This window comes from Rhinatrema bivittatum, chromosome 8, assembly GCF_901001135.1.
Source record: "Rhinatrema bivittatum chromosome 8, aRhiBiv1.1, whole genome shotgun sequence".
Taxonomy (NCBI): domain Eukaryota; kingdom Metazoa; phylum Chordata; class Amphibia; order Gymnophiona; family Rhinatrematidae; genus Rhinatrema; species Rhinatrema bivittatum.
The window spans coordinates 68,972,793-68,999,905 of record NC_042622.1 but is presented as its reverse complement, the minus strand read 5'-3'; the positions used below and the strand labels follow the sequence as shown (position 1 = coordinate 68,999,905).

At 45.9% G+C, this 27,113-nt stretch overlaps 1 protein-coding gene across 6 annotated transcripts in view; it reads right to left on the bottom strand.

Annotated features, from left to right (window-relative positions):
- Positions 1-27,113, bottom strand: part of RALGAPB (Ral GTPase activating protein non-catalytic beta subunit) — a 392,859-nt gene that overhangs the window by 106,161 nt on the left and 259,585 nt on the right. For all 6 annotated transcript variants that reach the window (XM_029614592.1, XM_029614596.1, XM_029614594.1 and 3 more), the window contains one exon: positions 11,011-11,193. In XM_029614592.1, the coding sequence (XP_029470452.1) occupies positions 11,011-11,193 (183 nt within the window). The remainder of the gene's footprint in view (positions 1-11,010; positions 11,194-27,113) is intronic.

Here is a 27,113-nt window from a genome sequence, read left to right as displayed (position 1 = left end):
GGGAGCTGGGGAGTGTTGTGCCCTGTTCCCACAAAAGGAACAGTAGCAGTGAGCGGCAAAGCCAAATCAGTATTTTTAATGTTCCAGAGAACCGGAGAAATTGTTGAAAACTCCAGGGATAAACTGTAAGGGGAGAAGCAAACTAACCTGTTTCAATATAGACTGTTTCGATAATCTGCCTTTTTCTTTCTTGTGGGACATTTGTTTGAGAGAGAGGCTGGGAGTGGCCCAGCTAAATTCAGAGCTGATGCCTGAACTTGGCCAGCACAGCGGAAGCTGGAGGATAGGCCTCGGACTTTAAAGGCCACCAGACAGGGATAAAGAGACCCTGGAGCGAGCACAAGACGCAACCAGGAGCTCGGAGAGAAGGGAACCTGCACCGTTGTGGAAGTGACTTTGTTACAATATACACACAAAAATAAATAAATAAATTATATATATATATATATATATATATATATATATATATATATATATATATATATATATATAGTACCTAATAAATAGCAATCCTAATATTAGGCAATACTACTCTCTCTTCTTGTGCCTATTTAATAATAACAACCACAAACACTCATTTAAGAGTGGAATAAAAGCACAATTTTGTTCTCTCTGATATTTCCTTTATTTCATTTTTATATCAACAATTATCACAAATTCAGACTTTCATAAAATGACACATCTCATCTCTGCCTCACTAAAATCACCATTCATTCATACTCAACCACACCATTCTCACTTTGTGCAATATTTTCAAAATAGAAATTACATAATATTTGCTTTGAATATTATAATGATAAACATTTATGTAATTTTATACAACTTGATATAACTCAACTTTATATTAGCAAATTTCAGTAATCACAAAGTGCTTAACACTGATGTTATTATTAACAGTTCTAATCTATCCCAACCGGGCCCTTGTTTCACCTTCTGGCTTCTTCAGGGGAATTTATATGCTGTTGAATCAATGGTCTATCTCTCACAACACTCCTATATATTCTTTGCCATTCCAATATGGGCACCGGGTCTTTAATTTCGCAGGAGTAACGGAGTCATCGGTGGAATTTGAATGTGAAGCTCATTTAGCGCCACTGAAACGGCAAAAATTGTTAACTCAAAAAGGAAAAGCCATGTTGGTTAGATACCAGGTGTTTAAATACAACAGGGAAGTTCCAATGGTTCTGAAAAAATTTTTAAAGGGTGAGAACTGCGAGACATAATCATATAAAAGTTGGCTCTCGTGGATAGTGATGACAGCGGTTCATGAAAGTAGACACAGACAAACAAGATACAGATACAATATATAGTTGCAGATGTAATGAAGATCATGGGTACCCTTATTGGAATGGCAAAGAATATATAGGAGTGTTGTGAGAGATAGACCATTGATTCAACAGCATATAAATTCCCCTGAAGAAGCCAGAAGGTGAAACTAGGGCCCTGTTGGGATAGATTAGAACTGTTAATAACAACATCAGTGTTAAGCACTTTGTGATTATCCAGAGTTGTCAAATAGAAATATTGGTACCATGTATTTTTAATGAAATTTGCTAATATAAAGTTGAGTTATATCAAGTTATATCAAGTTGTATAAAATTACATAAATGTTTATCATTATAATATTCAAAGCAAATATTATGCAATTTCTATAAAATTCAAGTGCATGTGTGTTCACACCTACATCTGCATGCACGTATATGGGCATGTGTGTGCTTATCTCTGTCAAGGTATAGTTTTCCTTCTCTTTTCATATTTTAATATTGTTTTGTAATCTGCATTGAACAGGTTCATGGCAGAATTGAGAACTGTAAGTCCTGTATTAAATTAACATAAAATTAATAAAATTAACATTTTCTTGCTGAACATCAGAGGCATTTACTCCGCAATTAAAAGGAAGAGGATATTGCAGTTTATGAAATTTAAAAACTGCCTATAGAAAGAATATAACCCTTCCCAAGATGTTCACCTTTTGTTGCCTTATAGTCTGAAAGTAAAATGCATTAAATTGTTTGTTCCATGTATCCACATATCATATCCCACAGCTGCCAAGTGAAAACTATTTTCCAGAATTCCTTAGAAAATCAAGTAGAAATAAAAAACATGAAATATCGTGGATTGGTAAACGGCTAAAGGATAGGAAAGAGTAGGAATGAATGGTCTTTTCTCTCATGGAGAAATGTAAATAATGGTGTTCTGTTCTGAGCTGGTGTTTTTCAAAATATTTATAAACCATCTGAAAAAGAGAGTGAAGACACAAAATTGTTTTAAGTTGTCAATCACTAGCCAATTGTGAGGAATTGCAAGACTAGGGGATTAGGCATCTCTAGGAAGTACCCAGCAGATCGCTGTGGCACAACACATGAGCGGTCAAGGCTTTTCTCAGTGCTTTTTAAAAATTTAAAGTGCTTCAAATCAATCTTTTGAACGATCTTGCCTATCGGTGGCCATGGCAAGAAGGCATATAACACCTCGCCCCATGGCCACACTTGAGCGAGAGCACTGATACCCAGTTTTCTTGGATCCCTTCGACCACTGAAGAACCACGGAACCTTCGTGTTGCTGGAAGTTGCCAGTAAATCCAGATATGGGCTACCCCAGCGCGCCACTATGAGTTGAAAAGCTTCATCCTTACCTCCCACTCTCCTGGGTCCAAGCTCTGCCTACTGAGAAAGTCGGTCTTTACATTTACAGTCTTCCAACTGCTTTTTTTTCTTTTAAAGTCCATGCCTGGCTAGGCTGTCACATGTAAGGTGCTCAACCCAGGGAGGGACCAACTGGTATCACCGCAGGAGCTCAAGCGGTGCTTCCAAACTTCTCCTTTCTTATTTATTTGATTTTTACTACAAGCAGTCCCAGGTAGTGAGATGCATGTGCATTATCTGCTAGAGACGGAGAATACTGGCGGGCTGATGTTGGGGCATGGCTATTATGTCTGTGACACCAGCTTTACTCCATCTGCTGGTAGAGGTGTATGATCCACTCATATGGATTGGCCTGCCTGAGTGCAGAGGAACATTTAATACACTTACTTTCCAGGAGCTGCTTCCCTTCTCTACTCACGGTTCCTTTTAGGTTCCCAAGCCTCTCTCCTACTCCCCTCTGAGTCTACATTATATCCTGCTCTGGGAGTCACCCACTACCAGATATTTGGGAGCATTACTTTTCATGTATGCTCCTTTACAATACCCAAAACAAGTAAATCCATTTCTTGGTTTCCCCCTCCCAGTGATAAGCAGTGGCTTTCACTAAGTCTATCTGGCTAATAACTGTTTTTACACTTTTCTTCCAGGAACTTGTCCAAATCCTTTTAAAACTCAAGTTATGCTAGTTTTCTTGACCACATCCTCTGGCAACAAATTCTATAGCTTAATTGTGCGCTGAAGTAAAAATATACTTTCGTCAATTTGTTCTATATCTGCTACAGTTTTTTGTAAATATTTTCTTATCTGAGTTATCAGTACAATATAAAATGTAATTTGAAATACAAAATGTATACACAAAAATTCCAATTATTAAATTACAGTATTTTAACAATTGGCTCATTCTTTTTAAAAACTACCTGCTCCAATTTCTCATTCCATTTAACATTCAACCACATTCATATTTATCTATCTATAAGAAGAACCATGCTGGCTCAGACCAAGGTCCATTGAGCCCAGAAAAAATTACTTCATACAATTTGTTTTAAAACTGTCATTGCTATTTAATGGAGTATTCTGTACTCCTAGGTAGTTTGAAAAAGTAAATAACCCTTCCCTCTTTACTCACTTCACCCCACTCAGGATTTTATAAACTTCAGTCATATCCCCTCTCAGTCTCTTTTCCAAGCAAAGGAGCCCTAATCTGTTTAGCCTTTCTTCATAAAGGAGCTTTTCCATCCCTTTATCATTTTTGTCACCCTTCACTGTACTTTTTCTATGTCCGCTATGTCTTTTTTTGAAATGGAGCAACCAGAACTGCATACAATACTCAAGTTACAGTCATATCATGGATGTATACCGGGGCAAGCAAATGTTTTGAGCCACGCCCCCCCCCCCTTCCCCGTCCCAAGATGGGTTTCTTTCTCTCTCTCTCTCTATATATATATATATATGTGAAGTGTATTCACCTAACTGTCACACTGCTAACTAGTGGCTCAAAACCCCATTTTGTTTCTCCACAAGTTTCTGAAAGGAGTAAGCTTACACATGAGCACAGAGAGGAAGATACTCCATACCTAGACAAAGAGAGAAATAGATACCTCATACCCAGGCAGACATCCCACACCAAGACCAACAGAATGAAACTGATACCCAGACACAGAAATCTTATGCACAGACAGACAAAGCTATCTCACACGAAGATACAAACACCCCAGAGAAAGATACAAACTAAACATCCAGCCAAGCAGACACACAGACATACCACACCTAGACAGAAAAACACAGAAACACCACCCCAGACAGAAGACAGACTCAGACAACATTTGATAGTTCTATATATTATTTTTTCTAATGAATATGTAGTACTTTCACAGCTTGCAAACTGCTTCAAGTCTTGTATTTTGAGGTTTTCTTCTTTTCTATACCTAATATGGAATATTTTGACCATTTCACATTTTCCCAATGTTTATTCCACATCAAGTGATATTAAATGCCACAGATCTTTCAATTTATCACATCCAATAAACATTTGTTTTTATTTGATTTATATTCCACCTTTCAGGCACAATGCCAGTTTTAACTTTCCACATATTACATAAATCATCCTCCCAGAACTTCCTTAAAACTCCTTATGTCACTGTATTTATAATATCTTAAATTGTATTTCTCTTAAATTTGCATTTAAGAACATAAGAAAATGCCATACTGGGTCAGACCAAGGGTCCATCAAGCCCAGCATCCTGCTTCCAACAGTGGCCAATCCAGGCCACAAGAACCTGGCAAGTACCCAAAAACTAAATCTATTCCATGTTACCATTGCTAATGGCAGTGGCTATTCTCTAGGTGAACTTAATAGCAGGTAATGGACTTCTCCTCCAAGAACTTATCCAATCCTTTTTTAAACACAGCTATACTAACTGCACTAACCACATCCTCTGGCAACCAATTCCAGAGTTTAATTGTGCATTGAGTAAAAAAGAACTTTCTCCGATTAGTCTTAAATGTGCCACATGCTAACTTCATGGAATGCCCCCTAGTCTTTCTATTATCCGAAAGAGTAAATAACAGATTCACATCTACCCGTTCTAGACCTCTCATGATTTTAAACACCTCTATCATATCCCCCCTTAGTCGTCTCTTCTCCAAGCTGAAAAGTCCTAACATCTTTAGTCTTTCCTCATAGGGGAGTTGATTCATTCCCCTTATCATTTTGGTAGCCCTTCTCTGTACCTTCTCCATCGCAATTATATCTTTTTTGAGATGCGGCAACCAGAATTGTACACAGTATTCAAGGTGCGGTCTCACCATGGAGCGATACAGAGGCATTATGACATTTTCCGTTTTATTCACCATTCCCTTTTTAATAATTCCCAACATTCTGTTTGCTTTTTTGACTGCCGCAGCACACTGTACCGATGATTTAATGTGTTATCCACTATGACGCCTAGATCTCTTTCTTGGGTTGTAGCACCTAATATGGAACCCAACATTGTGTAATTATAGCATGGGTTATTTTTCCCTATATGCATCACATTGCACTTATCCACATTAAATTTAATCTGCCATTTGGATGCCAAATTTTCCAGTCTCACAATGTTTTCCTGCAATTTATCACAATCTGCTTGTGATTTAACTACTCTGAACAATTTTGTGTCATCTGCAAATTTGATTATCTCACTCGTCGTATTTCTTTCCAGATCATTTATAAATATATTGAAAAGTAAGGGTCCCAAATACAGATCCCTGAGGCACTCCACTGTCCACTCCCTTCCACTGAGAAAATTGCCCATTTAATCCTACTCTCTGTTTCCTGTCTTTTAGCCAGTTTGCAATCCACGAAAGGACATCGCCACCTATCCCATGACTTTTTACTTTTCCTAGAAGCCTCTCATGAGGAACTTTGTCAAACGCCTTCTGAAAATCCAAGTATACTATATCTACCGGTTCACCTTTATCCACATGTTTATTAACTCCTTCAAAAAAGTGAAGCAGATTTGTGAGGCAAGACTTGCCCTGGGTAAAGCCATGCTGACTTTGTTCCATTAAACCATGTCTTTCTATATGTTCTGTGATTTTGATGTTTAGAACACTTTCCACTATTTTTCCTGGCACTGAAGTCAGGCTAACCGGTCTGTAGTTTCCCGGATCGCCCCTGGAGCCCTTTTAAAATATTGGGGTTACATTTGCTATCCTCCAGTCTTCAGGTACAATGGATGATTTTAATGATAAGTTACAAATTTTTACTAATAGGTCTGAAATTTCATTTTTTAGTTCCTTCAGAACTCTGGGGTGTATACCATCCAGTCCAGGTGATTTACTACTCTTCAGTTTGTCAATCAGGCCTACCACATCTTCTAGGTTCACCGTGATTTGATTCAGTCCATCTGAATCATTACCCATGAAAACCTTCTCCATTACGGGTACTATCATTTTATATGGACATTCAAACATTTTGTCCGTTTTGTTTACCAGTTCTGTTCACTGTGTCACAAGTCTATCCAGATAAGTTTCTTCATAATTATCTCTGGTATTAAATGCCACTATTAGATCATATTTTTTGTCTCTATGGTATCCCAAATTACATAGAAACATAGAAATGACGGCAGAAGAAGACCAAACGGCCCATCCAGTCTGCCCAGTAAGCTTTGCGCACTTTTTATTTTTTTTTTCTCATACTTCTGTTAGTCTTGGCTCTTAGTAACCTTTTGGTTCTATTTCCCTTCCACCCCCACCATTAATGTAGAGAGCAGTGTTGGAACTACATAAGTGAATATCTAGCTTAATTAGTTAGGGGTAGTAACCGCCACAATAAGCAAGCTACACCCATGCTTATTTGTTTACCCAGACTATGTAATTCAGTCCTTGTTGGTTGTTGCCTGTATATAGATCCACTTTTCTTCATTCCCCCTGCCGTTGAAGCAGAGAGCCATGCTGGGTATGCATGAAGCATCAGTCTTTCTCCCCTGCCGTTGAAGCAGAGAGCTATGCTGGGTATGCGTGAAGCATCGGTCTTTCTCTCCTGCCGTTGAAGCAGAGAGCTATGCTGGGTATGTATTGAAAGTGAAGTATCAGGCTTATTTGATTTGGGGTAGTAACCGCCGTAACAAGCAAGCTACTCCCTGCTTTTTGTGAATGCAAATCTTTTTCCACATTTCCTTTTGCCGTTGAAGCTTAGAGCATTGTTGGAGTCGCATTAACAGTGTGTATGTTTATTGAATAAGGATATCTCCAGGCAGTAGCCGCCATTCCCGCGAGCCACCCACTCTTCATTCACGTCCTCTAGACTTTATGGATCCACAGTGTTTATCCCACGCCTCTTAGAAGTCCTTCACAGTTCTGGTCTTCACCACTTCCTCCGGAAGGGCATTCCAGGCATCCACCACCCTCTCCGTGAAGAAATACTTCCTGACATTGGTTCTGAGTCTTCCTTCCTGGAGTTTCAAATCGTGACCCCTGGTTCTGCTGATTTTTTTCCGACAGAAAAGGTTTGTCGTTGTCTTTGGATCATTAAAACCTTTCAAGTATCTGAAAGTCTGTATCATATCACCTCTGCTCCTCCTTTCCTCCAGGGTATACATATTTAGATTCTTCCATCTCTCCTCATAAGTCATTTGATGAAGACCCTCCACCTTTCTGGTCGCCCTTCTCTGGACCGCCTCCATCTTGTCTCTGTCTCTTTGGAGATACGGTCTCCAGAACTGAACACAGTACTCCAGGTGAGGCCTCACAAAGGACCTGTACAAGGGGATAATCACTTCCCTTTTCCTACTCGATATTCCTCTCTCTATGCAGCCCAGCATTCTTCTGGCTTTAGCTATCGCCTTGTCACATTGTTTCGCAGACTTCAGATCATTAGACACTATCACCCCAAGGTCTCTCTCCTGTTCCGTGCACATCAGCCTTCCCCCCCCCCACATCGAATACAGTTCATTCGGATTTCCACTCCCCATATGCAAGACTCTGCACTTCTTGGCATTGAATCTCAGCTGCCATATCTTCAACCACTCTTCCAGCTTCCTTAAATCCCGTCTCATTCTCTCCACTCCTTCCGGCGTGTCCACTCTGTTGTAGATCTTAGTGTCGTCTGCAAAAAGACAAATCTTACCTTCTATCCCATCCGCAATGTCGCCCACAAATATATTGAACAGGATCGGTCCCAACACCGATCCTTGCGGTATACCGCTTAAAACCGCTCTCTCTTCAGAGAGAGTTCCATTTATCATCACACATTGTCTTCTTCTGTCCTACAACCAGTTTGCAATCCAGGCCACCACCTCGGCACTCACTCCTAAGCTTCTTATTTTATTCACCAGTCTCCTGTGCGGGACCGAATCAAAGGCTTTGCTGAAATCCAAGTAGATGACAGAGTGCTCTTCCTTGATCCAATTCCTTGGTTACCCAGTCAATCAGATTTGTCTGACAGGACCTTCCCCTGGTGAATCCATGCTGCCTGTGCTCCAGCAATAGTCCCGACTGTAGATATTTCACTATTCTCTCTTTCAACAGTGACTCCATTACTTTTCCCACCACCGAAGTGAGGCTAACCGGTCTGTAGTTACCAGCCTCTTCTCTGTTCCCACTCTTGTGAAGCAGGACCACCACCGCTCTTCTCCAATCACTCGGCACCACTCCCATTTCTAGGGATCTATTGAACAGGTCACACAGCGGACCTGCCAGCTCATCTCTGAGCTCCCTCAGTATCCTGGGATGAACCTCATCAGGCCCCATGGCTTTGTCCACTTTCAGTTTCTCCAGCTCTTCCCATACATTTTCTACTGTAAATGGAGTTACATCTACTCCACTCCCCTCCAGTTCGTTGTTAAGCAGTGACGGTCCTTCACCAGGGTCCTCTTTAGTGAACACTGAAGTATTCGTTTAATATTTCTGCCATTTCTTCGTCTCTCTCCACACATTGATCCTTTCCTCCTTTCAATTTCACAATACCACTTTGAACTTTTCTCTTTTCACTGATGTATCTGAAAACTGTTTTGTCACCTCTCTTTATCTCCTTGGCAATCCTCTCTTCCGCTTGACTTTTTTCCAACTTGATTAATTTCTTCGTCTCCCTCAGTTGTACCAGATATTCTTCTTTGTGCTCCTCCCTTTGGGATCTTTTATATTTCTTGAACACTGTTCTTTTAGCCTTTATTTTGTCAGCCACTTCCTTTGAGAACCAGATAGGTTTCATTTTTCTTTTGCTTTTCTTTACTTTTCTAACATATAGATTAGTTGCCTTGGTAATTGCTCCTTTTAGATTGGTCCACTGTTGATCCACATCTCTCTCGTTCTCCCAGCCTTTTAGTTCTTCCTCCAGGTACTTCCCCATTTCATCAAAGTCCGTGTTTTTGAACTGCAAAACTTGGGTCTTTGTGCTTCTTTTCTGTATCCTTTTTGTGATATTAAACCATACCATTTGATGATCACTGGTGCTGAGATGGGCGCCCACCTGGACATCAGAGACGTTATCTCCATTAGTGAGCACTAAGTCGAGTATAGCTCCTTCTCTCGTGGTTTCCATTACCATTTGTTTGAACAAAGCGACTTGTAGGGCATCCACTATTTCTCTATTATTATTAGATTCTGCAGATGGGATTCTCCAGTCTACATCTGGCATATTAAAGTCTCCAATGATCACCACTTCTCCCTTCTTTCCTATCTTTTGTATGTCTTCAACCAGATCTCTGTCCAGCTCTTCCTTTTGGTTTGGTGGCTTGTAAACCACTCCAATATAAATGGATGCACCATCTTTTTTTAGGTTAGCCCATAGTGCTTCTTCATTGCCCCATCTTCCTTGCAGCTCAGATGCTTGGATATTGTTCTGACATAAAGAGCCACACCTCCCCCTTTCCTATCCACTCTGTCCTTCCTTAACAAGTTATAGCCTGGTATTGCTGTATCCCAATCATGAGATTCTGTGAACATGTCTCTGTGATAGCAACAACATCCAAGTCCGCCTCCACCATTAGGGCTTGCAGATCTGGGAGTTTATTTTTATCTGAATTATTTCATCTATCCTTGTTCTTTTGATGTTTTCTAAATTTATGAGTGGAGAGTAATAAAATAGTATCTAGCTTGTAAAAAAAAAAAAAAAAAAAAAAAAAAAGAACTCCACAGTCCCCATTTTTGTTTATAGTTTCAAAGAACAAAAACTCATAACTCATTTCATCCATCCAATCTCCCAAAGTATGTATTCCCAATTCATACCATTTCATGAAAATGAGATCTCTGTAACCCTGTTGAAAAATCATTTGCACTAGTTTGCTTCTTGACCATGGCTGTACAGTAACTGACATGAAGTTGAAAGAAAAATTTTCTGAGAAGAAAAAGACACGCCAAGAAAGGAATCAAAAAATGACTAGGTTGCAAGTGTCAAATATGGTTCAGTGAAGCTCAAGCTGTGATTATACACTGAACGGTGGGAAGTAAGAGAGATAAAAAAACCACATTTAAAGTGCTGAAATGCTTAACTGGGGGGAGGGGAGGGGGGGGTCAATGAAGAAAAATAAACTCCAGACTTAAAAAGACTGCAAGGGCACTGATAAAAACAAGAAGTCCAAAAAAAGCTGAAGATCAGAAAAATGGTGGCAGCAGTCCAGATTCCTCTTCAAAAGATCACAATCAGAACTGAATATTAGTGGAACTGGTGGAGCGAGAGATACCAAACTTCCCTGACAGCTCTAGAACAGTCCCCTGACTTAGCATTCGATGCAGGCCACGTGATGCAGCTAGAAAGCTCACGTTCCCTGCTTGACATCAGATAAACAGGGAATTGATGTAAGCTAGTAATTTCCTGACATTTGAGGATAAAAAAATTGGAATCCCCTCCCCCCACCAACAATCTAAGTTTGCACTCTGGTTTACTCACCTTTTCATTGAGCATGTTAGGATGTTCGGTGAGCCAGACACAAAGGCACTGAAAGGCTGCAACAATCATAGAGTGCAAGTCTCTGGAGTGCAGTGGAGCTGGTCGGCTGCATTGATATACGATGTATGTGCACACTGAGCTGATTGCTCTCTTCCGGTCAGCTGAGTCCACTCCGACTTTCACCTAAGATACACAGTGTTAGGAAAATTCAACCCTAGCTTTTCATATTAAACAATTCTGGGATTGGAGAAGCTGAACAATTTGAACCATAGTAATGGCCCTACAAATGATCCATACAGCAGGCCTATTGTGAGTCATCATACAGGGCTGAGCACTTTGGTTTGCACAAAGGGAGGCCAGTCGTTCAATGACTTCCAGCTTATGCTTGCTGATTTTACTAGTTAAAATCTCTTTTATACACATAAAGGTGAATTTTAAAAGAAATGCGCATGGAAAAATTAGATGTATGTATGTGTAGGACATGCGCATGTCTGCCTGATTTTAAAAGAAGCCCACCTGCATGCAAAGTCCTGATGCGCGCACCTCTCACTTCAAATAAAAAAGGGGTGTGGGCATTTTGAGACGGAGCCAAGAGATGTGCGTGCAAGTACGTACCCACCTGGATACGCACCCAGATCTAGTTCTGTATAAGTTTACCTCTGCTACGGAGGTGGTGTAAATTTTAAAAAATCTAAGGGGTTTAAAGGAACTCGGGCAACTAGGGGAAGAACAGGCTAAAAAACCAGGGAGGTTTGGAGGACCTAGCTGTAGACTGGGCAAACTGGTCATGGCGTGGACATGAACCTCTTATAAAATTTCATCCTTTGCTCATTTTTTTATGGGACCTAAAAAGGGAACATAAACTCCTGAAAGCTAGTCAACAAATATATTAAAAGGGTCCATATTCAGGAGGCTGGTTAGCGGACAGGTTATCTGGCTATAGTAGCCGGATAATTAAAAACCTACTTGGCTATGTTTGAATATAGACAGAAAGGGTTTTTAGTTATCCACCCTTGTGTGGCTGGATAACACGTCACTTAAACGGATATCTTTAAAAGATATCCAGCTAAGCAGTGCTATCCTTACCCAAGTTGATAGGATATCAATTGGGGTAATCCCCTCCCTCCTCACCCCAAAGCATATTAGTAAGGCCCTGTTAGGCTGTGCTTTTCAACCACCCTCCCCCCATTCCTTTTTAATAACTTAGGAAGGGGCCAGTATTGTACGCCGACCCCATCTTGATTCTTACTTAGAAATAACGTTGGGTGGCCTCCCCCTCTTTCCCCCACCCACAAGAAAGACTAGTGACGTCTGCCCTCCATCCCCCTGACCCTCCGCAACTCTCTTCAATACCTTTTTTATGTGACCTAAGAGCAAGGGACCCTGTGTCCCATTCCCAGTGTCTCCAGCACTGTCTATCAAGTGCAGCGCTGGAGGCGCTGTCTAAATGGCTTTTGAATATTGACTTCAAAGTTACTCCAAAGGAAAATTGGTTCTTACCTGCTAATTTTCATTCCTGTAGTACCACGGATCAGTCCAGACAGTGGGTTGAGCCTCCTGTCCAGCAGAGGGAGACAGAGAAAAACTGACAGGACAGTGCTCACCCTGCATCCCTTCAGTATAATCGATATCAAAGCAGCCAAAATAGCATAGAGAACCAGGATAAGATCAAGCAAGTAAACAACTATCTACCAAAATGTAACAAATTCAAACGTATGAAAAATGCTCTTACACAGCTATCAAAATATATATAGCAGATACCTCCGGTGCCTTTCAATTCGGATGAACTTCCAGTGTCTTAAAGCTCAAATAGGAAGTAGAGAATCCCAAAAAGAACCTGTGAAAGAAAAACTCTGAGCAGACGTAGCAATGTAGATGTATTCAGGGTGGGAGTCTGGACTGATCCGTGGTACTACAGGAATGAAAATTAGCAGGTAAGAACCAATTTTCCTTTCCCTGTACATATCCGGATCAGTCCAGACAGTGGGATGTACCAAAGCTTCCCTAAGCAGGATGGGACCGAGACAGTCCCATTCGAAGTACCTGTCTGCCGAAAGAGCCAAAGACTGGCGCCTAAACATCGAGGAGATAATGACGCGCAAAGGTATATAGGGATTTCCAAGGAGCTGCTCTGCAGATTTCTTGCAGCAAGACTGACTGACTCTCCGCCCAAGAGGTAGCCTTAGAACGTAAAGAGTGAGCTTTTAAGCCCTCCGGAACCGACCGGCCCCGACAAATATACACAGGCGCAATCGCCTCTTTTAACCAGCGAGCAATAGTAGCTTTAGAAGCCTTATTCCCCTTACTCGGCCCGCTCCATAAGACAAAGAGATGATCAGAGACTCGAAAATCATTTGTCACCTGCAAATATTGCAGTAGGACCCTCTTCACATCAGATCCGTGCCAGGCGTGTTCGCAATGTCCTCTGGAGAAAAAGCAGAGAGCTCCACTGACTGATTTACATGAAAGGAGGACCCAACCTTTGGCTGGGAGGATGGGACTGTTTGGAGGGGAAACACATGAATCAGAAAAGCGAAGGAAAGACTCCCTACAAGACAGGGCTTGGAGTTCGGACACTCTCCTGGTTGAGGAAATAGAGACCAGAAAGACAGTCTTAAGGGTCAGAACCTTAAGTGTGGCTCGCCGAAGAGGTTCGAAGTGCGCCTTGCAAAGAACGCGGAAAACCAAGTTAAGGCTCCACGACGGACAAGTAGCCCGGGCAGGCGGGATCAAGTGCTTAGCCCCCCTGAGGAACCAAATGACATCTGAATGGCTCGCCAACGTGTAACCATCGACCCGCCCAAGGAGGGAACCCAGCGCCGAAACCTGTACCCGCAAGGAATTGAAAGACAAACCTTTGGATAGACCATTCTGCAGGAAGGAAAGAGCCTGGGACACTGAAGCCTTATGTGCTGGAACCCCGGACTCAGCGCAAATACTCTCAAACATTCTCCATACCCGAATATAAGCCAGAGAGGAAGAAGTCTTACGGGCCCGCAACAAAGTGGAGATAACCTCTGCCTTATAACCCCTTCTTCCTTATTCGCTGCTGCTCAAAAGCCATGCCGCTAGACAAAAGCGATCTGCCTGACTGAAAAATACTGGACCCTGTCGGAGCAGGTTTGGCAGATTGCCGAGGCAGAGAGGACTGTCTGTAGCGAAGTTAACCAGATCCGCGAACCACGGTCTCAGAGGCCACTCCCGCACCACGAGGATGACCGGCACCCTGTGGAGTTCTATTTTTCTGAGTACCTTTCCCACCAGAGGCCAAGGTGAGAACATGTAAAGGAGGACATCGTGAGGCCAGGGTAGGACCAGTGCATCCACTCCTTCTGAGCAGTGCTCCCTTCTGCGGCTGAAGAATCTGGGGGCCTTTGCATTCCTCAGAGTAGTCATCAGGTCTAAGTGAGGGACCCCCCCCACTTGTGCACGATCAAATCCATCGCCTCTCCGGACCATTCCCACTCTCCAGGGTCTAGATGCTGACGACTCAGGAAGTCGGCTTGAGTGTTCTCCTTCCCGCAATGTGGGAGGCCGCTAGCCGTTCCAGATGGTACTCTGCGCCCAGGCTAGCAGCTTGCTGGCTTCCAAGCCAACCGGATGACTCCTGGTGCCCTCCTGGTGATTAATGTAAGCAACTGTGGTGGAATTGTTGGAGAGGACTCACACAGCTTTGCGATGGATCAAGGGCAGAAAAGTCTTGAGAGCCAGACGGACCGCTCAGGTCTCCAGACAATTGATGTGCCACTGAGACTGGATTGGGGGTCCATCATCCCTGGGTAGACTGATTCTGACACACCGCTCCCCAGCTGGAGAGGCTGGCATCCATTATCACAACAATCTACTGAGGTGTCTGCAAGAGCATCCCCCCTTCAACAGGTGGGCAAGAGAGAGCCACCACTGCATGCTGTGAATGGTAACATTGGAAAGTGGTAAGGGTGTCAAACTCCTCTGAGACCAGCTTCCAGCGGGATAGCAAAGCTTTCTGCAAAGGACGCATATGCGCAAAGGCCCAGGGGCTCCAAATCTATAGTTGAAGCCATAGTGCCCAGAACCTGGAGATAATCCCAGGCCGAGGGGACCGTGAGAGATAATAGATGTTGGACTTGACCCATGAGCTTGAGTGCACAGGTCTCTGGTAACAGAACTTTGCCCACACGAGTGTCGAAGCGTGCTCCTAAGAATTAGAGGACTTGAGAGAGCTTGAGGTTTATCTTTGAGAAATTGGCTATCCACCTGAGGGAGGTGAGAACCGAAAAGACCCAGTTGACCGCTATAACGCACAGGTCCTCAGACTTTGCCCGAATGAGCCAGTCGTCCAGGTACGGGTGGACTAGGACTCCCTCCCTCTGGAGGAAGGCTGCCACTACCACCATGATCTTGGTAAATGTGCTTGGTGCGGTGGCGAGACCGAATGGGAAGTAGATGGAATACCTGCCAGATCCCTGTTCCTGGAGGGGGACCGGGACTATGGCAGCGAGCGCTTGAAGCCTATTGAGAGTCTGGCACACCGCTGAGTGCTTCAGAGTTCCACAGGGAGAGATCAAGTCGAGGTCCGAGAGATCCCGAGCAAACTAACGCGTAGCCTCTTTCGATTACTTCGAGGACCCACTGATCCGAAGCAATTTTGGCTCATTCCATAAGAAATAGGGACAGAAAACCACCCAAGTCTGGAACGGAGGAATGGGCCGGCCGTATCTCATTGTGAGGTACTCATTTGCGGCGGTGCCTTGATGGGTACAGTCTCGGAAGGGCCGTCTGCCCCGAAAAGAGTGAGGCCATGCTAGAGACCAAGTGGAGGTGTTTCGTTGAAAAGCTCCACTCGGCTTGTTGTACCTGCGCTGCCCCCGGAAACGAAAGCGCGACAGAAAAAGAGGATATGGACTGCTAGGGATGGTCTTCCAGGAGCTCATGAACCTTATTGTCACCCAAGGATTTGATAAGCTGGTCCAGGTCTTCGCCAAAAAGTAACTTACCCTTGAAGGGTAGAGTGCCCAACTGCGATGTAGAAGAGGAGTCTGCAGCCTAATCGCCTGGCTGACACCACTGAGACCATAGCTCTGGCTTGCACCCTGAGGAGATCATAGAGAGCATCAGCCCCATACGCAATCGCGCCTTCCAGTCTTTCTGCTGTTCCGCCTCTGCAGTAGGGAGGTCCTGGGTGCTGAGTAATTGTTGAACCCACCTGAGGCTTGCCTGCTTCATGAGACTGCTACAGACTGTGGAGATCGAACCCTGAGCTCTGCTAGGACTGCAGGAATGAGGGGTTCCAACTCCTCCCTCTGGAACAGATGTACCACCTGAGGGTCATCACCCTCCAAAGAAGCATGTTTTCCCTTGCTCCTCATCCATGCCCCCCCTCTCCCGCGGGAGGGGGAGGAGAGGCTCCTGCACCTGCAGCCGCACTGCCTGGCATGTCCAGAGTGGCAGACCCTCCTGAAACCACCGTGTCTTTTAACTTCGCGACCCTTAGAGACGCGGGAACATCAGCATGCTTGGCTACCTTGGGGGGCAGTCCCTGCGTAGGTCCGACTGACAAGGCACCACCTTGCAGAGACCTGGAAGCCAAAAAGGCTTTATGCATAAGGAGGACAAAGTCTAAAGTAAAGGAATCAGAATCCATACCCTGATCTCCTGGAAAAGCAGGGTCCTCCTGTAAAAAAAACCCTGATCCTGAGCTGCATTCTCATCAGGAGTTGCAGGGATTGGATACAATGTTGGAGGAAGCTCCCCCTCTCCCACAGCCCTTGCCTGAGCTGCATGACATGTGCTTAAGATGACTGTCGTCCCTGCACTGAGGGAGAAAGGACCAGCTCTGAGCTCCTGCGGAGCCTCGAGTTGCTGCAGACCCTGAAAAAGAGCTTCCTACCTCCCCTGGAAGGCACCTCGAGCCAATCCCAGTCCTAGAAAACCGTGTGGCCGATTCCTCACATGCTATACACCAGGATGGCCGTGGCATGGTGGGGGGGGGGGGGAACAGCTCACAAACACGAAATCGGCCAAAAACGCAGCGATTCAGGTGGGCAGGGGTCCTGGATTGCAGCTGACCAAAAAAGAAAAAAAATTTTTTTTTTTTTTACACAGTGCTTAGACACACACGGGTGAAGAGGAACTGGACAACCAGTAATCACTTCCCCGGCTGCTTACCTTGCTGGAGCCTACAATGAAAAGCGTGGGTAAGCTGTGCCTCCGATGGTCTTTTTTATTTTTCAAAGAAACGAGCAGAGGAATGGGAGCCTCTCTGCTAAAAGACCTGAGGCAGGCGCAAAAAGGGGGAGTGACTGGACCACCAGTATCACCCCTTTAAGCCAGGCAAGTGGTCACCAGGAAGAGGGGTCCCAAGCTGAGTACTCAAGGGGAAAATCCCCCCATGGGACCCTGTAAGAGCTGTGAGACAGAGCTGTCTCACATAGACAAGCAGTTTGATTTCCTTCAAATTCTTTTTTTTTTTTTTTACATATAGAAATTAAATCAATACTTGCTTGATCCTGGAAACAATCAGAAGGAGAAAGAAAGAAATCACCACAGTATGGAAAACAGAGAAAGTTAGGGAACTGCAGGTTCAACTGCCTGCCTCTGCTGGGAGACAGAGAAATACTGAAGGGACGCAGGGTGAGCACTGTCCTGATATAGGATACCTTTTCAGTTTTTCTCTGTCTCCCTCTGCTGGACAGGAGGCTCAACCCACTGGCTGGACTGATCCGGGTATGTACAGGGAATTAAAGATATCACCTTATAATAGTATTTTCAGGTCGATACTCTAAGGCCGCGGTAGAAAGAGTGCGGCAGTGCCTGGCGCACCCTCGTTCCCCGCACGCACAGTTCTCGTCACCTACCGCTCGATACTCTCTTCTAATTGCATGCAAATGCATGCCGCGTCTGCGAAGTGTTAGGGAAGCGTTAGGCCCGCGCAACCCATTTTACTGTATAGAGCGCCTATACAGTAACCTGGGTGCTCGGGCCTAACGCTTCACGGCCACACTGGTATCTGTCATTTCAAATGTCATTTGAAATGACAGATACCAGGAAGTCGGGATTGCCGTCCCCTCTCCCCTCCTCCCGAAGCAAAAAAAAAGTGAAAAAAAAAGTTGCGAGAGAGAGAGGGGAGAGGACGGCAATCCTATGCTCGGCGACTTACTTTTGCAGCCCCCCTCCTCCGGACATCGTGGCTTCCCCCGTGCCAGTTCCCCTTCCCCTCCTCCCGAAGCAGGGTGCGAAAAGCGCGAAGTGACTTACTTTTGCAGCCCCCTCCGGACATCGGACAACCTCTCCTGCCTCCAGCTGCTCGCGAAGATGGACGCCTGCACGGCCGCTGAAGACGTGACGTCACATGCCTGACGCCAAACGTCGTGACGTCACGTCTTCAGCGGCCGTGCAGGCGTCCATCTTCGCGAGCAGCTGGAGGCAGGAGAGGTCGTCCGATGTCCGGAAGGGGCTGCAAAAAGTAAGTCGCTTCGCCGCTTTACACTGCCAGTCCCTTCTTCCTTCCTCCCGGAGCAAGGCTGCTTTTCGCGCCCTGCTTCGGGAGGAGGGGAGGGGGAACTGGCACGGGGGAAGCCACGATGTCCGGAGGAGGGGGGCTGCAAAAGTAAGTCACCGAGCGTAGGATTGCCATCCTCTCCCCTCTCTCTTTCTCGCAACTTTTTTTTCCGCTGTTTTTTTTCTTCGGGAGGAGGGGGGAGGACTGGGGCTGTCCCGGAGGCCAGCATCCATGGATGCGGCCAGGGCAGGTGAGAGGGGGCTGGGGGAAAGCTTGCCGCCTACCCTTACCCCTGCCTCTAACGCAGGGGTAGGGGTAGGCGGTAAGTTAGCAGGTTAAACGTGGGGCAAAATGGCAGCGATAGTCGGGGCGCGCGTTACAGTATCGGAGGGGAATAGCTAATTCCTTCATTATACAGCTAATTCATTCATTTACATATCATATACATGCTGCGTGCGGAAAGGGTTATGCGTCTGTTTTAAGAAGCGCTAAGGACGCGTGAAACTGGAGACTGTATCGCTGGATCGCCTTACGCGTCCGAATTGTGCGCTCCCAGCACGTTACAGACGGGAAATCTTCAACCGCACGTTACAGTATCGACCTGTTTGTTAGCTAGCTTTTATTTCCATGCATGCAACTGGACTAACATAGATACTATACTACTTTTATATAAAATCAAAAGAAATCTTCACAAGACAGACACTTAGGAGAAAAACTTTGTCTAGGCCAAGATACTGTATATAGAAAAGAATTGTTGCTTTTCAGTGACTGTGAGTGGCATCACCAATGAAAACCCTAAGGGGCCGATGCAATAATATTCGTGTAACGTGGGCACTGAAAAGTCAGCGCCCACTTTCTTAACGCATGCATGGCGCTTGCAAAGAAGGAGGCGCTAGGGTCGCTTGCGCGACCTTAGCACCTCCTTGCTAACGCGATCTGCCGCGGCTGCCGGTTATGAAGACCGACGCCGGTAAACTTGGCCTCAGTTTTCATAACCTGCCTGTCTGCCAGTAATGAAAATGTCCGACAGCAGGTTAAACAGTGCGCTCGGCTGAGTGCACTGTATTGCTTCGGCCCCTAAAGAAGTACTGAAAAGAAAGGGGGCTTAGATTAATATAATTATTAACATTTGCTGCAGAAAGAAATCCTGAGATAAAAGACAACTTTGGAGTAGCCTGGGGAATGATGACTGACGACACATGGAAAACCACTACACATGCCTAGAAAGCTTTCCTAGAATGCTCTGGAAACATCTTCTGCACTGGAATAAGGAGGAGTAAAATGATACTTATATAGCTCTACTGCATCTAATTGTCAATAAAGAAACTAGAATATTTCTGCAGCCCTATTTTTAAGCAATCAGACAACAAAGGATATGTGTTATAAAACTACATCCATTCTTTCCCTGTAAAAGTGGAGGCGTGACAAGGCATACCTCAGGACTGTAATATGTGAAATCCCCTTACCAACATCCCATTCTCCAAATATCTCACTGCCCAAAGTGATAGAAGTGGCTTACTCTAACAGGTATTCTCCAAGGACATTAGAATGACAGTCCTTACGTGTGTGTGGGTGACATCTGATGGAGCCTGGCCTGGAACTTTTAAATCAAAGTTTCTAGAACTTTGACTGTGCCTCACTGAGCATGTACAGTATACCACTATTCCATGCGGGGACCCCTTATTCTTTAGCATTATAAGAAGAAACCAACTCCAAGGGGAGGTAGGTGGGTTTCATGAGGACTGACATCTTGCTGTCCTTGGAGAAAGCAAATGTTGCTTACCTGATGTAACAGGTGTTCTCACAGGACAGCAGGATGTTAGTCCTCACAAATGGGTGACATCGAGGATGGAGCCCACAACGGAAAAACTTCTGTCAAAGTTTAACAGAACTTTGACTGGCCCCTACTGGGCATGCCCAGCACGGCACTGACCCTGCAGCCAGCAGGGGTCTCCCTTCAGTCTGATTTTCAAAGCTACAGGCAGTGCCCAAAAAAGTAAAATAAAACGAACCCAACACCGCGGGGTGGCGGGCGGGTTCCGTGAGGACTAACATCCTGCTGTCCTGTGAGAACACCTGTTACATCAGGTAAGCAACATTTGCTTTCTCACAGGACAAGCAGGATGGTTGTCCTCACAAATGGGTGAGTACCGAGCTGAGGATGTCCTGACTTGCACCAAATGCACCCAACGGCGTGGAACAGGCACAACAACTGGGGTGGAATTTGGGAAAGGGCATCCGCACCCTACCGGGCAGGTGGAAGGGTGTTGGTACATCATGTTGGAAAAAGGTTACGCAAGACAGATTGGCCGAAGATGGAGTCTTGTCTTCCAGCTTTGTCCAAGCAATAGTGGGCTGCAAAGGTATGGAGAGAACTCCAGGTTGCAGCTTTACAGATGTCAGGAAGCGGCACCGATCGAAGGTGTGCTACTGAAGTCGCCATGGCCCTCACAGAGTGTGCCTTGACACGGTCTTGAAAAGGAATGCCAGCTTGCTGATAGCAAAAAGAAATGCAGTCCGCCAACCAGGAGGAAAGAGCCTGCTTACCCACAGGATGTCCTAACTTGTTAGGATGGAAAGAGACGAATAATTGAGTGCTCTTTCTGTGAGAAACTGTACGGTCTAGATAGAATGCTAGAGCCCGTTTACAGTCTAGGGTATGCAGAGTCTGTTCTCCGGAGTTGGAGTGGGGCCTGGGAAAAAAGATAGGTAGTATGATGGATTGATTGATATGAAACTCCGAAACTACCTTAGGTAAAAATTTAGGGTGAGTGCGGAGTACCGCCCTGTCTTGCAGGAGTTTAGTGTAAGGCGGATAGGTGACTAAGGCCTGTAATTCACTAACCCTGCGAGCTGAAGTGATAGCCAAAAGAAACAACACTTTCCATGTGAGATATTTTAGGTCACAGGAGTGAAGAGGTTCAAAAGGTGGCTTGATAAGGCGACCCAGAACCAGATTAAGGTCCCAAGATGGGGCCGGCGGACGTAAGGGTGGCTTCAAATGGAGCAAGCCTTTGAGGAAGCGTGTTACCAGGGGTTGTACTGAGATAGGACGACCCTCAATACCTTTATGGAAGGCGGCTACTGCACTGACATGCATTCTGATGGAAGAGGTTTTAAGACCTGATTCTGATAGATGCCATAAATAGTCCAAGAACTTAGAGATTGGACAGGAAAGGGGATCAAGGGACTGAGAAGTGCACCATGATGTGTACCTTTTCCATTTATATGAATAGGATCTTCTGGTGGAGGGCTTTCGTGAAGCTATCAGGACACGAGAAACCGAATCCGAAAGGTTAAAAGGCTGAAGGACTAACCTTTCAACATCCATGCCGTCAGGGACAAGGCTTGGAGGTTGGGATGGAGGAGGCATCCGCCGTTTTGAGTGAGCAGATGCGGATCCGTTCCCAGAGGGATGTGTGTGCGGATGGAGAGATCCTGGAGTATGGGAAACCACACTTGGCTTGGCCAGTGGGGTGCTATCAGGATCATGGTTCCTCCGTCCTGGCGAAGCTTCACGAGAGTCCTTGACAGAAGAGGAAGTGGAGGGAATGCATAGAGCAGACCTGTCGTCCACTTGAGGGAGAAGGCATCCCTCGGCCGAGAGTGCTGGCTCCGAATGAGAGAGCAGTAATCGTCCACTTTGTGGTTCTGAGGGGACGCAAAGAGGTCTATGCGGGGAGAACCCCACTTGCGAAACAGAGAGGTCGCTACCAGAGGATCGAGTGACCACTCGTGTGGTTGGAAGACTCGGCTTAGCTGGTCTGCCAATACATTGTCTACTCCCGGCAGGTAAGTGGCCCTGAGGTACATGGAGTGTGAGAGGGCTTCTGCCCAAATCTGCGCAGCTTCCTGACACAGAAGGAAGGAGCCGGTGCCTCCCTGCTTGTTTATGTACCACATGGCCACTTGGTTGTCTGTCTGGATTAAGATTATCTGATTCGATAGATGATCTTGGAAAGTTCTGAGCGCGTAGCGTATTGCTCGTAGTTCCAAGAAATTTATCTGGTGTTCGGCTTCCTCTGGTGACCATAACCCTTGGGTTTGGAAATTGTCCACATGGGCCCCCCAACCGATGTGGGAAGCGTCGGTGGTTAGGATTACTTGTGGGTCTGGTAGGAGAAAAGGTAAGCCCTGAAGGAGGTTGACTTGAGTCGTCCACCAGGTTAAAGACAGGCGTAGCGCTTGTGTAACTGTGACTATGGAGGACAGAGGCTGAAGAGCTTGAATCCATTGGTGTCGCAGAGTCCATTGTGTTACTCTCATGGCTAGTCGGGTCATGGGAGTGACTTGAACCGAGGATGTCATGTGACCTAGGAGAACGAGGAATTGGCGAGCCGTGGCAGTGTTTTGAGACTGAAGCTGGCGAGCTAGGTATATCAGGGTTTGAACCCTTTGATGAGGAAGGTAAGCCTTTGCTTGTAAGGTGTCCAAGTCTGCTCCAATGAAAGATAAGGTTTGAGATGGGACTAAGCAAGATTTCTCGTAATTGACAAGAAAACCTAAGGAAAGGAGTGTTTGAATTGTCAATTTTAGGGAGGATTGAGCAATCTGTTGGGTGGAGGCCCTGATTAGCCAATCGTCCAGGTAGGGGTAGACGTGGACACCTTCCTTCCTGAGGAATGCTGCTACCACGACGAGGCATTTGGTAAAGACCCATGGTGCAGATGCCAGGCCGAAAGGTAGTACTCGATATTGGTAATGGTTTCGGCCTACCAGAAAACTCAGGTACTTGCGATGTGATTGTGTAATCGCAATGTGGGTATAAGCGTCTTTGAGGTCTAGAGAGCATAGCCAATCCCCTCTTTGCAGCAGAGGGAGAAGCGAGCCCAGGGTTACCATCTTGAACTTTTCTTTTTGAAGGTACTTGTTGAGGGCTCGGAGGTCTAAGATGGGACGAAGCCCTCCTGATTTCTTTGGTATCAGGAAATACCTGGAATAGAATCCTCTTCCCTGCTGAGAGGGAGGGACGGGTTCTATAGCGTTTGATTGCAAAAGAAGTAATACTTCTCGTTGTAACTGAACCAAGTGGCTGGTCAGGCTCCATGCCTGTAGAGGCGGGGAGTCTGCAGGAAGAGTAGTGAAGTTGAGGTGGTAACCCTGTGCTATAATTGCTAGTACCCACTGGTCTGAGGTGATCTGTAGCCAGCGGTCTAAAAAGTGGCACAGTCGACCTCCCACAGGGATGGCAGGAAGAGGGGTTTGGCACGTGCTCTCTACAGGGAAGTCAAAGGCCCGCCGCAGGCCCAGGGGGAGGGGCTACTGTAGGTCTTTGCTTCCACGGTTGACGTGGCTGAGCTCTGTTGGAAGACCGTGCAGGTCGAGGCTTAGCCGATGGAGGGTAATACTGACGTGGCCTAAAGAACGACTTTTTAGAGTCTTTCTTAAAGGGTTGTTTGGAGGTCACCTCAGAAGGAGTAGATGAGAGTTGTTTCAACGTCTCATGGTGATCTTTTAACTCGGCTACTATTTGTTGAATTTGGTCACCGAACAAGTTGTCCCCTAGGCAGGGCAAATCAGATAGCCGGTCCTGGACCTCTGGGCGAAGGTCTGATGATTTTAGCCAAGCCCAACGTCTGGCTGAGATGGCTGTGGCTGAAACTTTTGTGGAAGCATCAAAGATGTCATATGCAGTCCTAATTTCATGTTTCCCAGCCTCAAACCCTTTGTTAAGGAGGGCTTGAAGCTGTGGTTGATATTGCTCAGGTAAGGTGTCTGCATATTCCTGCATTTGTTTTAGGATGGCTCTGTTATATTGAGTCATATATAGCTGATACGAAGCTATGCGTGAAATTAACATAGCTCCGTGATATACCTTTCTTCCTACACTATCCAGGAATTTGTTATCCTTGGTAGGCGGAGTTGAAGAGTGCGGCTTCAGGCGCTTAGCTTTCTTTTGAGCTGACTCAACTACAACAGAGCGATGATCCAATTGAGGCTTCTGAAAACCCGGTGCTGACTGGACAAGGTATGTGGAGTCAGCTTTCTTATTAACTGGAGAAACTGATGAAGGAGACTCCCAGTTTTTCTTAAGAAGGTCCAGAAATACCTGGTGAATAGGGATGGAAGCGATGATTTTGGGAGCATCCAGAAACTGGAGTAGTTCCATCATCTGGTGTCGGTCATCTGTTTCTGATTGTAGCTGACAGGGGACTATCTCTGACATCTCCTTCACAAAATTAATAAACGAGAGATCCTCATAAGGAGAACGCTTTCTACTCTCTGTAGGGGATGGTGGTGAAGGTAAATCCGTGTCAGAAGAGGTATCATCACCCCAGGTATCATAGGGATCACGCGGAGCTTGAAGCCCTGATGGTCCTGGTTGAGGGTCCTGGATAGTAAGAGGAACCACCGAGGGTATCGAGTATAATCTCGATGGCACCAGTGCAGAAGATGGAACTGTAAATGGCATCGAGGGCATCGGTGCTGTCGATGGAATCGGTGCCGGCCTTGGAATCGGTGGAACCGAAGGATATATCGGTGGCGAGGGATGAGAAGGCACCGATAAGACCACCCCTGAAGGGGGAAGTAAGAACGGTGCTTCCCCTCCCGATGATAATCCAGTCGGAGATGGTGATGTTGTCGGTGCCACTGGAATCACCGATGGAAGGGCCTTTAGAAGCGCTTCCATACGGTGTAGTAGCGGTGCTAGTGTTCCCACTAGTGGCTCGATGGTCGGTTCCGTACTCGGTGGCGAAGTCGGTGCCGGAGTCGGTGCCGGGGTCAGTGCCGGAGGATGTTGGAACTTCAGCATCTCCTTTTCGATGGCCTCCTGGACCAGCCGGTCCAGTTCTGCCCGGAGACCAGGGGTAACAAGACCCGGCTCGACGGGAGAGGGAGGCTGAGGCTGAGCCGGAGGGACCACCGTAACCGGTGGGATCACGGCTCCCACACCCCGAAGGGGTGAAGGTTTCCTCGGTGCCTGCGAACGAGACGTGGACGGTGCCAGGTCCGATCGAGGCTTTTTAGTCGGTGGCTCGGTCCGTACGGAGGTCGATGTTTCTGGATCCTCGACGGGCCGAGACTTGTGCCGTCGATGGCGATGTTTCTCTGGTCGATCCCCTCGTCCATCCGGGGAAGGGACTGGAGTCGACGGCCGGGAAGTCATCGATGGTGGACGGTCACCGGAGGGTTGACGATGATGGTGCAACTTCGACGGTGCCGGTTCCGATGACGTCGATGCTATCGATGGCGTGGGGGTGCGAGCATGGAAGAGGAGCCCCATCTTCTCCATCCTGGCTTTGCGACCTTTGGGTGTCATTAAGGCACATTTGGTGCAAGTCAGGACATCATGCTCGCTGCCTAAACACAAAACACAGACCCTGTGAGGGTCTGTGATTGACATAGTCCGGGTGCAATCCGGACATCGACGAAACCCCGTCGCCATGGCCTTAGGCCAAAAATTTAGTCGCGGGATTGATGACTGTCGATAGGCCTCAAGGGCCAAACTCGACGTAAGTCAGCCAAAAACGGCAAAAAACTTACCGGAGTTCCACGAGATGAAAAATTAGTCGAAGGGAGACCCCTGAGGGGCAAATTTTTCTTCAGAATAAGTATTTCCGAATTCCTGTCAGGAACGTGGATAGGAGCTCCTTTCGCCGCGTGGCAACTGCTGCGCGGAAAAAAGAAGACTGAAGGGAGACCCCTGCTGGCTGCAGGGTCAGTGCCGTGCTGGGCATGCCCAGTAGGGGCCAGTCAAAGTTCTGTTAAACTTTGACAGAAGTTTTTCCGTGGTGGGCTCCATCCTCGATGTCACCCATTTGTGAGGACAACCATCCTGCTTGTCCTGTGAGAAAACCTGTTACAGGTAAGCAACTCTGCTTTCTCCAAGAATGAGCAGGATAGCAGTCCTCAAATGTAGATAATCCCTAGCTACAGACTGCCCCTCCCCCCCCCCCCAAAAAAAAATGAGGAAGCAACAAGGAAGTGCTAAATATTTCTGTTGGCAACAAGCATTTTTTTTTAAATTTTAAGTCTTATCTATGAGGGATAGCCTGGAACAAAAACAATCTGTCCTATGAGGGAAAATAATTTTCTACAGCACAAACAAATTCAGCAGGACAGACTAGTCAAACCTACTGACAGTTGGGCATCCCTGTTCAAACAGTAGATCTTAGTTGAGTCACTGATGCTGCCATGGCTCAGACAGAGGGAGCCTTGACATGGCCCACCAAGATTCAGTTCTGCTTGGGCATAATAGAAGGAGTTGCAATCTGCTAGCCAACTGGATAAAGTTTGTTTGGCAACAGCAGTCCCCATTTTGTTGGTGTCAAAAGAAACAAAAAGTTGGGTGAACTTTCTATGGGCTTCAGCCTACTCTAGGTTGAAGGCCAAGGCTCTCTTACAATCCAAACCGTTCAGTGCTTGTTCACCTTGGTGGATATGTGACCTGGGAGAAATGTTAGGATCACTGACTGGTTAAGATGGAAGTCCAATATCACCTTAGGCAAGAACTTAGGATGGGTGCGCAGAAAAACCTTATGATGAAATTTGGTATAAGGTGGCTAAATTACTAGAGTCTGAAACTCACTGATCCTGTGTACTAAAGTTACTACCTCTAAAAATATGATCTTACAGGTTAGGTACTTCAGGTCAAAGGAGCGTAATGGATCAAAGAGAGCTT